This window comes from Lynx rufus, unplaced genomic scaffold, assembly GCF_022079265.1.
Source record: "Lynx rufus isolate CCGP_SWC_20201006 ecotype Redwood Valley unplaced genomic scaffold, mLynRuf1.p SCAF_4, whole genome shotgun sequence".
NCBI classification, from domain to species: domain Eukaryota; kingdom Metazoa; phylum Chordata; class Mammalia; order Carnivora; family Felidae; genus Lynx; species Lynx rufus.
In genome coordinates this window covers 30507647-30521838 of record NW_025814856.1, presented here as the reverse complement: position 1 = coordinate 30521838, position 14192 = coordinate 30507647, and the positions used below count along the sequence as shown (strand labels likewise).

The 14192-nt window shown below is 41.8% G+C and overlaps 1 protein-coding gene across 1 annotated transcript in view; it reads right to left on the bottom strand.

Annotated features, from left to right (window-relative positions):
- Positions 1–14192, bottom strand: part of SYNPR (synaptoporin) — a 312385-nt gene that overhangs the window by 110991 nt on the left and 187202 nt on the right. The window contains exon 3 of the mRNA XM_047094606.1: positions 6429–6553. Within this exon, the coding sequence (XP_046950562.1) occupies positions 6429–6553 (125 nt within the window). The remainder of the gene's footprint in view (positions 1–6428; positions 6554–14192) is intronic.

The following is a 14192-nucleotide window of genomic DNA, read 5'->3' as shown; positions in this document are numbered from 1 at the left end:
CCTGCTGGGTGCCTCTGAGAAATGGTATGGAACGTGCCTTAGAGTTGTATCCCTTTAGAGGTGAGGTAATGGGGATATTTATCCTCCAACTCACATGTATTATTGGATGAAGGCTGCTCCAGGAGAGAGCAACTCCCCAGAATTTTTTGCCTGTCCTGCATACTGACCAAACAAGTTTCTGTGCCCCCAGAAAGACTTCTAACAGTCATAAAAGCTTGCAATGAAAGGTATAGGGATGAATGGCGAGGGCCTGGGAGATATGGGCAGGGCAGTATCTGCCACAGCCAGCTAGTAAAAAATAAAACTAAATTAGAACCATTACATATGTATAGTTTTATATCCCGGTTAGTCACTTTATACAATGCTAGAGGATTTCACCTATGTTTAACATGTTACTTGAGAAAATGACTTTTTTTTTAATTTAATTTTTTAAAAAATTTACATCCAAATTAGTTAGCATATAGTGTAGCAATGATTTCAGGAGTAGATTCCTTAATGCCCCTTACCCATTTAGCCCATCCCCCCTCCCACAACCCCTCCAGAACCCTCTGTTTGTTCTGCATATTTAAGAGTCTCTTATGTTTTGTCCCCCTCCCTGTTTTTATATTATTTTCACTTCCCTTCCCTTATGTTCATCTGTTTTATCTCTTTAAGTCCTCATATGAGTGAAGTCATATGATATTTGTCTTTCTCTGACTGACTAATTTCGCTTAGCATAATACCCTCCAGTTCCATCCACATAGTTGCAAATGGCAAGATCTCATTCTTTCTGATTGTTGAGTAATACTCCATTGTATATATATATATATATATACCACATCTTATTTATCCATTTATCCATCGATGGACATTGGGCTCTTTCCATACTTTGGCTATTGTTGATAGTACTGCCATAAACATGGGGGTGCATATGTCCCTTTGAAACAGCACACCTGTACCCCCTGTACTAAATACCTAGTAGTGCAATTGCTGGGTCGTAGGGTAGTTCTATTTTGAATTTTTTGAGGAACCTCCATGCTGTTTTTCAGAGTGGCTGCACCAGCTTGCATTCCCAGAGAAAATGACTTTTAATGTCTTTCGTTTTATGAATGTCCCACAATTTATTTAACTGATTCCCTATCTTTAGACATAAGTTATTTCTAATTTTGAAGAACTTAAAATAATTCAACAATAAATACCTTTGTATCTACTTCCTTCTCTATATCTCTGGTTATTTCTTTAGGGTAAATTAATCAAGGGTAATCGTGTTAACTACCTAAAGCAATGATCAGTTCCCTCCAATCTACAAGAAAACTTGAAATTGACAGCAAACTTAATATTTTAAATTTTGCTGGGGGATCTCAATACATGTAAGTGACATAATAATTGATTTGTCATTATAAATCTTTTATTCTTTATACTCAGTTGTTCTCAAATGATTCCTATACACTGGAAACCTTATTATTGTCTAGGCAAAGTGGGAAGTTTATCACCATGTCATCAAATGAACTAATTACTTTCAGTAATTAGTTCTCTATGAGAAGGTGACTAACCAACTTGCTCTCTTTCTCCACAAACATCATCTCATGCAGGCTTAACGTAAGATGGTTAGAATCCTTAGAATTTTGCACTTTCCTTGTCTGAGGGAAAACATCAAATTCTATTTCCCATTCTCCAACAGCCTTGTATGCTTTTCTTTTCTACTGAAAAGTCCTTAATCACCACCATTAGTTATATCCACTGGCCTTTTCATAGTTTTCACTCCTTTACTTTCTGAAGTACTCAGTGGTCCTACTTGTGCTGACTGGTAGGACGCATGACATTTTCTTACCTTCTGTGAAACACACACTTTGTCCCACTTCGTCTGCACTTGGCTCTTTTGGATTTCCTCATTCATTTGTCTCCGTCTTCATTTTTAAAAAAATTTTTTTTTACATTTATTTATTTTTGAGAGACAGAGTGAGACAAAGAGAGAGTGGGTGAGGGGCAGAGAGAGAGGGAGACACAGGATTGGAAGCAGGATCCAGGCTCTGAGCGGTCAGTACAGAGCCCGACGCGGGGCTCGAACCCACAGACCGTGAGATCATGACCTGAGCTGGAGTCGGACGCTCAACTGATTGAGCCACCCAGGCGCCCCTCCTTCATTTGTTATAAGCGTGGGCATCCCCCACGCCTGAGCCCTGTGCTCCTGGTCCTACATCTCTCTTGGTGACCTCCCTTCTCCCAGGACTTTCGTTTCACTGCATGAAGATGACTCTTTAGAACCCCAATCAGGCTTCACCTCTCTCTCTTTACATGGGGCTTTTAGCACAAGACTCCTGGATAGAAAACACCTCAAAATGCATGTTGAAATTCAAATTTATATTCTCTGCTTCAAAATCATTTTCCTTATTATTCTCTTTTTATCATCGTTAACTCCTTCTCCCTAATTCAATTCCTTAGAAATTCAACGTGTTCTAAAATCTTGCCCAAAACTACCTTTCCATCTCTATCACTTTTCTCTGTCATATTTTTTGTTCTACTCACCACGCTTCAAACAGTCTGAACATTGTTATCTTCAGTTTTTATTCACATTAGAAGATCATACGAAATCCAAAAATTTGCAGTTGATTTTCTGTGTGATGCTGACCAAATTTCTCTCCATTCAGTCTTCTCAAGCAATGTAATGGTAACTTACCTCACCGGGTTGGTGTAATGATTACAGGATATACATGAAGGTGGCCAGCAGTGTTTGGTGCATTATGGGCTTGAGATACGTATTTGCATATTTATTCATTCATCACTCAGACCCATCAGAACTCATCTTTGCCATGAAAACCTTTTCTCCCATAGCCCCCAAAGTCTCTCTTCTAACCTCCTTTATCTTTCATTTGACATGAATCAGGTATCCATGCAGAGTGTTGATTAGCATTCTTTGACTACACTTTCTGCAAATATATTAAATTCCTTCTAATAAAAAACTCTACTTCAAACTTCTGTGTATAAAGAAAGTACAAGAAATTTTAAATCCAGACCCCCCCTCCCAAATTAGCAAATAAATTGTTGTTGTTGTTGTTTTAACAAACTAGCACATATAGTAGATGAGAAAATAGCTATTACTTGCTCATTTTAATCATGAATCAAAAGGAAGGTTGGATAATAGTAAAAGGATATACTGCTGAATGTAAATTCCTTTTGATGTGAATCAAAAATATGTACATGTGGTGGTATAAAGGAGTCACATACTTTGGCATATTTAACAGAAGCAGCACGTGAATATTTTGTAAATTATCTAGCATTTTTTTTTTGAGAGAGAGAGAGAGAGAGAGAGAGAGAGAGAGAGAGAGAGAATCCCAAGCAGGCTCCATGCTGTCAGTGCAGAGCCCAATGCTGTGCTTGATCTCACAAACTGTGAGATCATGACCTGAGCCAAAACCAAGAGTCGGACGCTTAACTGACTGAGCCACCCAGGTGCCCCTATCTAGCATTTTCTAAATTGACTTCATCCCACATCTGATAATCTGATAAGTAAGTGAAGTAGCTTTTTTTGCTCTGTCATTTACAGACTTGGCCTTAGAGTTCATTGTCTTCCTTGTGTTTGCAATAAACTGAAGAGTTAGAAGCTGCTGAATCTCTTCTTTTATTTCTAAGATTATGGTCAAATCATTGGCATTGGCTTGTAAAGTTTTAGGAGAAAATAACTCTTTTAATGATTTATATCATTAGCACCTTGCTAACCCAATTTCTTCTGAAACAAATGACGTCAAAATAATCTGTATAAATTCTAGATGTGTTCACTCACTATTGACATCTTCCCCGAGAAGATCATGGCATAACATTTTATAGCATCTAAATGTATGAATGAACTTGCAACTCTAGTAAAACAGGGTCTCTCTGGAATGGTACGTGTATCTCCTAGATGGACACAGATGGGACAAAAGTGCAAGACATTCTGTGGGATGGGTAGGCTAATCTCCATTCCTAACTGGTCGACACTAAATGTTGTACAGATGTGGTAAACGGAGTGGGAAAAGCTTTCTTGCTTTCTTCTAGAACAGTGGGTTTTTATAATGCCTGTAGGGGACTAGGGTTCTAAGGAGATACTAGAGATTCTGCAGCAGGGGATGGGCTGTGTGTGTGGCAGGGAGAAGGCTAAGGAGGACCAGCTGGATGGTTCAAGCCCTTTCTTAACCTGCTTCAACTTTCTCAGGGACTCCTGTCCGTTTTACATACAGAGCTTTTGGGCAAGGTAGTGTTTGGAAGAAAAGTTTCTGCTACTGAAAAATTAATGGTTGGTCATCTTTGTTTCAAAAGCCAAGTAAAAACATCTCAAATAAGAGGGCCACTGTGCTCATAGGTGGCAATAAACATTTTTATCCAATTTCTTCAGTTGCCTTTTATTGGGCCAGGGTAATATGTCTTGGGAAGAAAATTAAGCCCAATACTGGAAACTGTTTGCTTAAAGTGTCTTTTCAAATTGTACACTTAGCCAAGGATTGCATGAAATTAAACACGACCCTGCTCTCCACCCTCCTAAGCCCAAACAACCAGGCCCTGTTTTCCTGTCTAAACAGGTCTCTTGATCACTCTCTTCCAGTTTGAGAGACAGAAGGACTTGTGTTCAACGTTTGGTGACCTAATGATGTTCAAATCTTAAGCGACGGACCTTGAAGTCATCTGTTCCTACCACTTTTTTTTTTTGGTACGAAATCATCGTAGAAGGCAATGCAGACCGTACAATTTCACGACTAATGTTACTATGCATGCTACCTCTCTTGTGCAGCCATTGACATTTCTTCTCTCCTCTGCTAGATCCCAGCCATTGGTAGTTCTTATCTCCACTCCTAGAACCAGCCATTCTGATCTCCTATCCTAGATCCCACATACTGATCCGTGAGTGTGCAGTGGCTTAGCCTTTCTCCCTAATAAACCAAGGAGTTCCTCCAGAACTTAGAAGTGTCAAGTATCCCCAACGCAGCCTCATTTCTACCCACACGTGTAGCTCTTTACACCAAATTACTAGGGGTTCTGTGCTTAGTATTTCTGAGCTTTGCACTCTCTTATTAGTGTGGAGAGTGTCTACTTGAGCACAGGTGTTTGCAACATTTATCAGTTCTACTTTTAAAAACCCTTTGGTATGTTGGTATAAATGCCACTTCCCATGATTCATTGCCTCTAAGCTGAGGCACTTTTGTTTTAGGCTAGGGAAAGTCCACTAAATCAATATAACAAGGATGTGTTCCATGATATACAGATCCTCTGAGATGCTCAGTGAGAAAAGGTGTCTGCGGTCAAATGTATTTGGGAAACATTGTATTTCTCTTGGTGATTCGAAATGGGCATTAGAAAAGCAGAGTGCTAAGAAGTATTTCTTAAATTTATTTGACCACATAATTTTTAAATGATTCCCCACCCTTTCTCTCCCTCCCTCCTTCTTTTCTTCATTAAACATTAAATATCTAGGGCTCCATGGGAAAGATTTTGGAAAACATTGTATTCTCCTATTTAAGAACAGTTTTCAGGCATCAATTTATACTTTTCTCTGTACTTCCAGAGCCAGCACCATGTCTGGCACAAGGTGATTACTCGATAAATGTGTGTTAAATAGAAATGAACAAGAGAGTGTTCTGAAACATTGTGCTGAAAGTTGTTTTAAAAAATAATACCGGTTATTTGGTGGCAAGTATTTGGGAGTTTTACAGAAAGAAATTATTTTAAAATTGAATTCAGTTCATCCACTTGGGTATATGGGTCAGAATCACAAGATATCCAATGTGGAAAAAGCCCTGGTAGGTGTCTAGTCATCTACCAGACACATATAAGGTACCTTTCAGACTGAATTTATAAAGAGATTGAAAGAATGATCTCAGGCAATTTAAGTATAGCAACAGAAATATGCGATCTGGGCTCAACCCAGGGAGGCTCAACCTTGACTGCCATGTGCTGGCTGAGGAATGTGGGCAAATGTGTATGTGCCTCACTTTCCTCATTTGTAAACACTGATAGTAATTGTCCTCTCTTCAAAAGGACTGAATGAGATAACCAAGTAAGCAGCTAAGTATAGTGTCTGGCAGATGGAAGCAATATTAGATATTAATGTTATTAAAGGCATTATCAACCAAGATTGCACAGTCAACATGAAATTAGAGGTGACACTAATCCTAGAGAGAATTCGGAAGAACTTAAGATAGGAAATAAGCATGGGGAGGAGGGAATTGTGTATCTGAGGTCTCCTACTGACAGCTCCGAATACTGGGCCAACAGTATCAATGTTCTGGAGAAGAGTCAGTAGGACTCACAAATCCTCCCTGAGTGGGGTGGCAGGTGGGCATTTACTTGTTCGGGTGTTCTGTGGGCTCAGACAGACTCCTCTCTGTTAACCCCTAAGTCTCTAGAAAACTGCTTATCTTTTGAGAAACCACAGAAAGAAGAAGGTGCCTTCTCTATGAGCACGAGCCGCCGTTCCCTACCTGAATGGGTAGGCAAATGCTATGTCAATGCTGAGGTTACTTTCCGTCTTGTTGGCACAGTCCACACTCAGCCGCAGGCCTCCGGAATAGCCACCGCATGTTGCAAACGCAAAGATCGCAAAAAGCTGTGGAGAACAAAGAAGCAAGAAAGGAGTCATTGGAATGATGCTAATCCAGTGAAATACATCAATCAGAGTTCAGTGTCTGAATTGGGAGAGGTTACGCTCTTCTGAAATGTGGCATTGTGTTTGGTTCAGGCTGGGAGATGGAAGTCAGGAGGAGGATGGGGACCACAGAGGTGGTGTTTGAAAAACTAGTCCGGCAAACTGGTGTAACTTTGCTTGGAGAAAAACTGAACAGGAGGAGAAAATACCCGTGTTTGACTGTGTAACGAGCCATCGTGCCTCAGAAAGTAGAGATGTAATCTCACATCAAAGGATCTGGAAAATTACACACTAAGGGATTAATGACAGATATCTCCAGGTGGGAAGAATTCGAGATGTCTCCTTGCTTTAATTTGCTTGCCTGTAACTTCTGCAATAAACATGTTTTATCTTTTGGAGTAATGTAGTTTTTTTTTTTTTAAGCCATAGTAAGAATTTAATTTTTTTTAAATGTTTATTTATTTTTGAGAGGGAGAGAGAGACAGAGCATGAGCAGTGGAGGGGCAGAGAGAGAGAGAAAGAGACACAGAATAAGAAGAAGCTCCAGGCTCTGAGCTGTCAGCACAGAGTCCAACGCGGGGCTGAATTCACCAACTGCAAGATCATGACATGAGCTGAAGTCAGTAGCTCAACTGACCGATCCACCCAGAAGCCCAGAATTTAAGACCTAAAGGGCTGAGGGAGAGTAGTAGGTGAGTATCTAATACACACTATTTCAGAGCACAAGATCTCAGTATATGTCAACCTCAAAGCCTCCCTGGTTGTTAAAACTCTGTGTTAGTTGCTCTATGTCAACTGTTACAAGGTTCAACTGGTTACCAATTAATGTCATAGTCCATCTTGGGGTAGAACATGGATCTGTGGAAATTAGGCACTAAAAATTAGGAGCAGGAAATCAGGGAAGTCTTCAAGAAAGAAGATATATATCTGGGAGGTTAAGGATGGCCTAAGATGAGAAGCAAATGCTCAACTTTGCTTAGTTTGGCTAAATTCAAAAGTATTTCCTGCTCATTTCCAAAGAAAGTCAATCAAGGGCACGTAACAATGCCTCATGTTGTAATACTCCCATTTATTTTATTTTCATTTTGGAATTCAGCTTCTTTAGGTGGTCTGGGGTCCCATTAGGAATGCTAGCCCACTTTACACAGAAAACAGAATTATTGTTAAGGGTTAAGTGCATGGGCTCTGGAATGAGACCTTGGAAAGGTTGCTTCATTTCCCCATACTTTGGTTTCCTCAACAGTAAAACAGCATTGATAACAACTCCACTGGGTCATTCTGTGATTCATCATATAAAACAGAAAGTTGCTGTGGACAAGAAGGCTGCTGGAACTGGCAATGTCACCAAGTCTATTCAGAAAGTGAAGAAGGCGAAGTGAGTATTATCCATCATAACACCTGCCATGTCAGTCTCACTCGGTGGTGAAAGAGTATCAGGGCTGTTGGTCTGAGTTGGCCGTCTAACTTTAATAGGAAAAGACTGGTTAATGATAAAATCTTCAAAGGTAAAGTAATATTTTGTGGGTCATTTTTGTTTCTGTGTGTGGCAGTTTTAAGTGATTAGTTTTTAAAACCAGTATTTTAAAAATGGAAACAACTTGACCAAAAGAAACAGTAGATGTGGTAGGAGAAAACTATGTTTATATGTGTTAATCTGTGTAAAGCATTTAAAACAGATCCTGGCACAGGATAAGTACTCAATAGATGTTAATGAAAGCTGTTACTGTAAATAGATGTGGATGAGCTCCTTAGTAAGATGTTCCAGGCCATAAAATAGGAAATTTAGACTTACTCCCTAGCTAAATCTACATGACCATCGGCCCCAGGGACCCAGCATCCAAGCGCTCCAGAAATGCTGATCTGTTTTGCTTTGTTCTTCCTAATTTGCCTATAGGATCTGAGGAGGCGTTGAGAAGCTACCGCAATCCCCATTGCAAGCTGGGGCTCGTACACACGGAACACCACAGCTGAAGGGAACATGAGTTTTATTCCTGTGGCATGCATCTGCTCACTTCTCAGGACTGAATGCTCTCTGTCAGCTCTTATTGTCGGTAGGAATAAGGAGGAAGTGATATTAACTGCTCCGTGCTTAAATCTAAGTTGCTTTATATAATCCTGGATGTCTCAGCCCTTTGTGCCATGTCAGAATATTGCCTTTGGTAAGACTTCTTCCAGAAGAAAGAGTGGAGTAACGGAGCCCGGAGCTCTGTGGTGTGGCTATGGAGATAGGCCTCTCCCTGTCCAAGCTTCCTCACCTGTAAGACATCCTGTGTATCTTCTTGAGTCACTGAGAGATTAAATGAGATGGAATATGTATTTATGTGCAGCCCCTTTCAATTCATGCAGAGATTTATGTGGAAGCTATATATATGCACTTCGATGGGGTAAGGGTCCCAAGTGTGTAATCAACACTAGTACACATAAAGGTCAGGAGGAATTGGCCATTCTTGCCATTATTAAGTGCTTACTATGGGCTAGGTATTGGGCCCAGCAATTAACATATGTGATATGATCTATTAACAACAATGGTGTGTGTGTGTGTGTGTGTGTGTGTGTGTGTGTGTAGCTTACCATTTCTATATTAAAGATGTCACAGAATAGCATAATGGCTTCAAATAGCAAGTTAGACTTGAAGGGACTTAAAGATAAGTCCTGTTAATTTCAGTGCTTGATAGTTGTAAGGGAATACCCTTGGATTTTCATCTTCCATTAAAGTCCTTTATATACAGTAAGATATGATTAGTACTACCATGTAATGAACTTAACATGGAATGGTAATTATGTATTTAACTATTCAAAATGTTAGATGCATAGAAGGAAAGCGTCAGACTATTAAAACCACACACACCAATATCTTTTCTTTTAATGTCTATTGAGCTCTGAAAACATAAGACATTGTATTTGAGTTGAATATGACACCTATGGGCTTTCTGGTTAACTTTCTCCCTTCCCCCCACTCGTCACTGATTAAAGGGAAATCATACTGTGTGACCGATATCAAATTCACATGGGTTTGGTGAGGATTAAACAGATAATGTCTGTACAACTCTGGGAGAGTCAGATCCTGCCGAGTGAATAACGTATTACAGGCATGGTTGATTCCATATTTGGGAGAGTGAAATCAACTCCTTTAGAGTGTATCAGCCAGGGGCCTAGTTCTATAATTGGAATACATCAAGACAGAGTGGGGAGAGGGGGCTGAAAGCTCTTTGGCGGGTCAAAATTCCCTTGGTGTTGAAGAAAAATGTAGAGTGTGAGGGAATTCGGAAAACGCTCTCATGGGTTCCCCTCCCAGAGGTCTGCCCAGCCACTTCTCTCTAGGTGGTTGGGCAGAGTGGTTTTGGAAGTCAGGCAGAACCCGAGTTTGAGTCCAATTCCTAGCCGTCTGACATGGAGCAAGTTATTTAACTTCCAAACATCTCAGTTCCTACCTCTCCTAAATCAGGACTAATCCATTGGTTCATTCGGCAGACATTTAATGGTGCATTTGCTAGGTGCCAGCCGGTGGGGAACAAAAAGTTAAGAAGGAGAAAAGACAAAGAAAGCCCACTAGCGAGCCCACTGCTGGATTGGGGAGACAGTCAGAGAGAATATACAAATGAAACAACTACAAATTGTGTTATGTGTTTTGTGGGGAAGAAGCTCTTCTAGACAGGGAGTTACACCTGAGGAAAGTCACATGTAAGCTAAGACCCTGAGGATGAAGAGGAAGCCATGCAAAAAGGAGGTGGGGAGTGGAAGGGAGTGCCCCAGGCAGAGAAAACCTCTCAAGTGAAACCCCCAGAGAGGAAAAGCTGGACAGTGCGAGGTCAGCGTGGCAACTGCCCAGTGAAAGAGGCTGAGAATAATACTATTCACCTCACATGACTTTGTGTGCTTCAGCTGAGAGAACATATGTAAAGCACCGGGCTCACAGCCCTCAACAAACATTGAAGTGTCTTCTCCTTCCCCTTCTTCCTCTGCTACTATTACTATTTATTACTATTGTTATTAGAACTACACTCGTGAAGACAGAGAACTCGAGAGGAATGTTCACTTGCCCCAACTCAGCTAGAGTTGGAACCAGAATCCTGGTGTGTGGACTCCCTGAGTCAACATTTCTTCTGCTTAGCTCTACAACAGCAGGGAGAACAATTTCTGGCCATCTGGGTGGGAGATAACTGTCAAATGTTCTAGTCTTTGCCCAGAAATGCACCACGGTGCTTTAGTGGCCTGAGGCTCTCCATGTCTTCTGAGGGTCTCATGGGCACAGAATGGCAAGCTCACTAGCCAAGCAGAATGGATGGTTTGTGCTCTTTGTTCTCCTTCCTCCGTCCTTCCTTCCCTCCCTCCCTCCCTTTCTCCCTTCCTCCTTTCTTCCCTTCCTTTTCCCTCCCTCCTTCCTTTCTCATACCTTCCTTCCTCCCTCCCTTCCTTCCTTCCTTCCTTCCTTCCTTCCTTCCTTCCTTCCCTCCCTCCCTCCCTCCCTCCCTCTCTCTTTCCTTCCTCCTTTTTACCCTTGATAGGGTGGAGAATTTTAGAACGAGGTTCTTGGAATATGTAAAGAGACAGAAACTTCCTTAGCTTGACATTGGTTTCTCTGAGAGACCATTACAATTAGCAAGAGGAAAGTTTGTGTCTTGGAGATGCTTGACTCTGCAAGACTAATGCTGTGAGATGGAAGAGGGAAAACTGTGTTATGTGGCCATGATGGAATGAGAAGTGGGCATGGGCCTTGCAAGTCTGAGGAGAGGAAAGAGCCTGAATTACTGGACTGGGGATGTGGGGTGCCAGGAAGAGATGAGAGCGAGGGACTAGAGAGAAAGACTTCCATCTGAGCCTGACTTTACAGTGACTACATGCACCTTGATGAGAGAGGTGAAAACATGGAGTTTGTGTGTGTACACGCACACGTGTCATTTCTCTGAACCCTGGGCTCCGTGTGTTCATCCTCAGCTAACACTGCATTTTTTCTGGCAATGCAACCTACTTATTCACCTTCCTAGACACTGGGGTCATAACCCTGGGGCAAAAGTCCATTTACCCAACCAAGGGAAATTACAAGACCTCTGTGTTGCTATCTTTCCTCAAGCTTCCAGTTCTCAAACAAAGCAGACACCTCACCCTCTGGTACAGTCTAAGATAATCAGTATCATAACCACCGGCCCAATCATTCACTCCCCTTGAATTCAGGAGACAGAAATAAATCTCCTGAAATGAACTCTCATTTCACTACCGTCTTGGATGATCTACAGCTCTGTTCCTAACAACAAAAAATTATTCTCTAAATGGACAAAATTAACCAGCAGAGATTTCCCTGGCATGCAGACTGATTAGAAATAGATTCAGGTGAAAGAGACAGAAGCATTGCCTTGCACTTTCTGGCTTAATAAGCATCCATAAACCAAAATCACCCATAGCAGGAATATCTTTGCACAGTTAATGATACCAAAGGTTTTGTTCCCTGGAAAGAGGGCAAGCAGTTCCCTCCTTGAAACTAATTGAATCACACAAGGAATATCAATGAAAGATGCTATTAATCCTTCTGGTTAATTTGTGAGGCACAATTGAAAGCACTAGGTTGGAGGAGGACAGGAAATCAGGCTGATTAATGGCTCTCATAGGGACCTGTGGTCTGCAGAAAAGTTAGGGAGGAGACATCTTCCATGACCTGATACACAACCTCAGGCATGAAGGATACCTTGGAAGAATAAGTGAGAGTAAGGACACTAGTATGAAAGGGATTGGAAAATCGAAACCAAGTGTTGGTATTCATATTGCCACTGAGCTATGTGTGCTGACAATCAGATCTCAAGGGCATAAAGCAACGGCATCTAGTATTTGATTTGCCAATTTCCATGGTGTAAAACTCCCATTATGGCCAATTCCAAGCCACCCTCCTAATACCTCCAAACTTGATTGGAAAGAGAGCTGCATAGTCAGCTGAGTTCCAGCAAACCACTGCTCCCAAGGGACTTTCCCTGGGGCAAGAGCCTTGGGCTTCTTTCATTGATTCACCCTTCTTCGTTCATATTTCCTGTTACTTCATATCACTCACCTTGGGCTTACTGCATAGTAAGTACTTCACTCTTTTTTTCTCGACTTCAATTATTCACCCTTTCATTCATTTATTCACTTAGTTATTGTAGCAGAGGTGGTTGATGCTTTGCCTATATCCCCTCAGCTCACCCTAGAGGCCACCTGCAGTGCAGCTTCACGGGAACAGTCTGATCTGTGCCACCCCAAAGGCTTCCCCCTCCAACACCCAAGCCTCACTGCTGAGGACTTTCTCAGGTGGCATGAATATGCTCAGCCTTGGGACTGGGGCATGGTGGAAGTCCCTTCGAGTGAATTCTCTGCCATGTTGCAATTTTCAATTTGGGATGGAAATTGGTGGATACAACCACCTCTGTGGGGAAACTCTGAGGTGTGTTCAGCATAGTTTTTCAGAGGCTGCCCTTTGGGATTGAGTCCCCATTGCCCATTAATATCCATAGTGGGTGTCCCTCCACAATGTCTCATCATTGTGCTTCCTGGCATCGCCTCTCAAGTAAACTTTGTGAGCCAAATTTCTTGTCTCAGGACCTGCTTTGGGGGAATGCAACTGAGACAGTTATCAAACCCTGACCAAGGGCCTATTACTTTTCAGGCACTGCAGTGTGCTCTAGGATTGCCTTACTAAAAGGAATTGTACCTCCTGACCCACCTTATCTCATTCCTCTCAGCTTCAAGCTTTTCACACCCTCATCTCCCCAGCCCTCTCTAAATAAGTTGAGCTACTGTGTAAAGAGGAAGTCTTCTTTGGTCACATTATCCAGAGTGGGCTTCCTGACCTCAGCCCCCACCCCGGCTGGCCCCATTACTCCCTGTCTTTGTTTGCTTGTTTGTTTTTATGTGAGCAGATGTTCTAAAATCTGTCATTTTTGGCATTATGTAGTCACCTGTTTGTGTTTTGTTTGACCACTTCCTTGGGGAAAGGTAATACACTTGTCTTTGTCTATTGCTGGATTTCTACCACGTTGTGCAAGGCCTGGCATGAAGCAGGTGCTCCCTAAATACTTGTTGACTAAGTAAAGCTATTTCTCTCCTCCACCTCTAGGGAACTTGCTGTCTATCTGGAGATACAGACAACTGAATGAAAACGCACTCTGACAGTGTTTTACTGTGTAACTGGAACACACTAGAGGAAAATATAGCACATATTCTATGGTACATATGGTATGTGCTTGCAGAGAGGATTGGAGGAGACATGAGGACCAGCTGTCTGCAGAAATGGATAGCTAAGGAGAAATCAGGAGAGCATGCCAGATTTATCCAAGTAAGAGGGAGAAGAAGAGTGTTCTAAGTAGAGACAGCAGCAAGTCAAAGAAAGAGCCTCAAGTGAGCAAGTGACGCACATTTGGGCTGTGCAGTTGGCACAGCTGGAGCAGACACTGCAAGCTGGGAAGAAAGGAGTTGACTATTCAAGAGGTAGGCAGGGACCATCTAGCAGGGATCAGAAAACTACGGCCCCCGGGCCGAATCCAGCCATATCCAGTCACATCTATTCATGGATGTATACCTGTTTTTGCACTACAACGGTAGAATTGCATACTAACAACATAGATCCTGGTCCACAAAG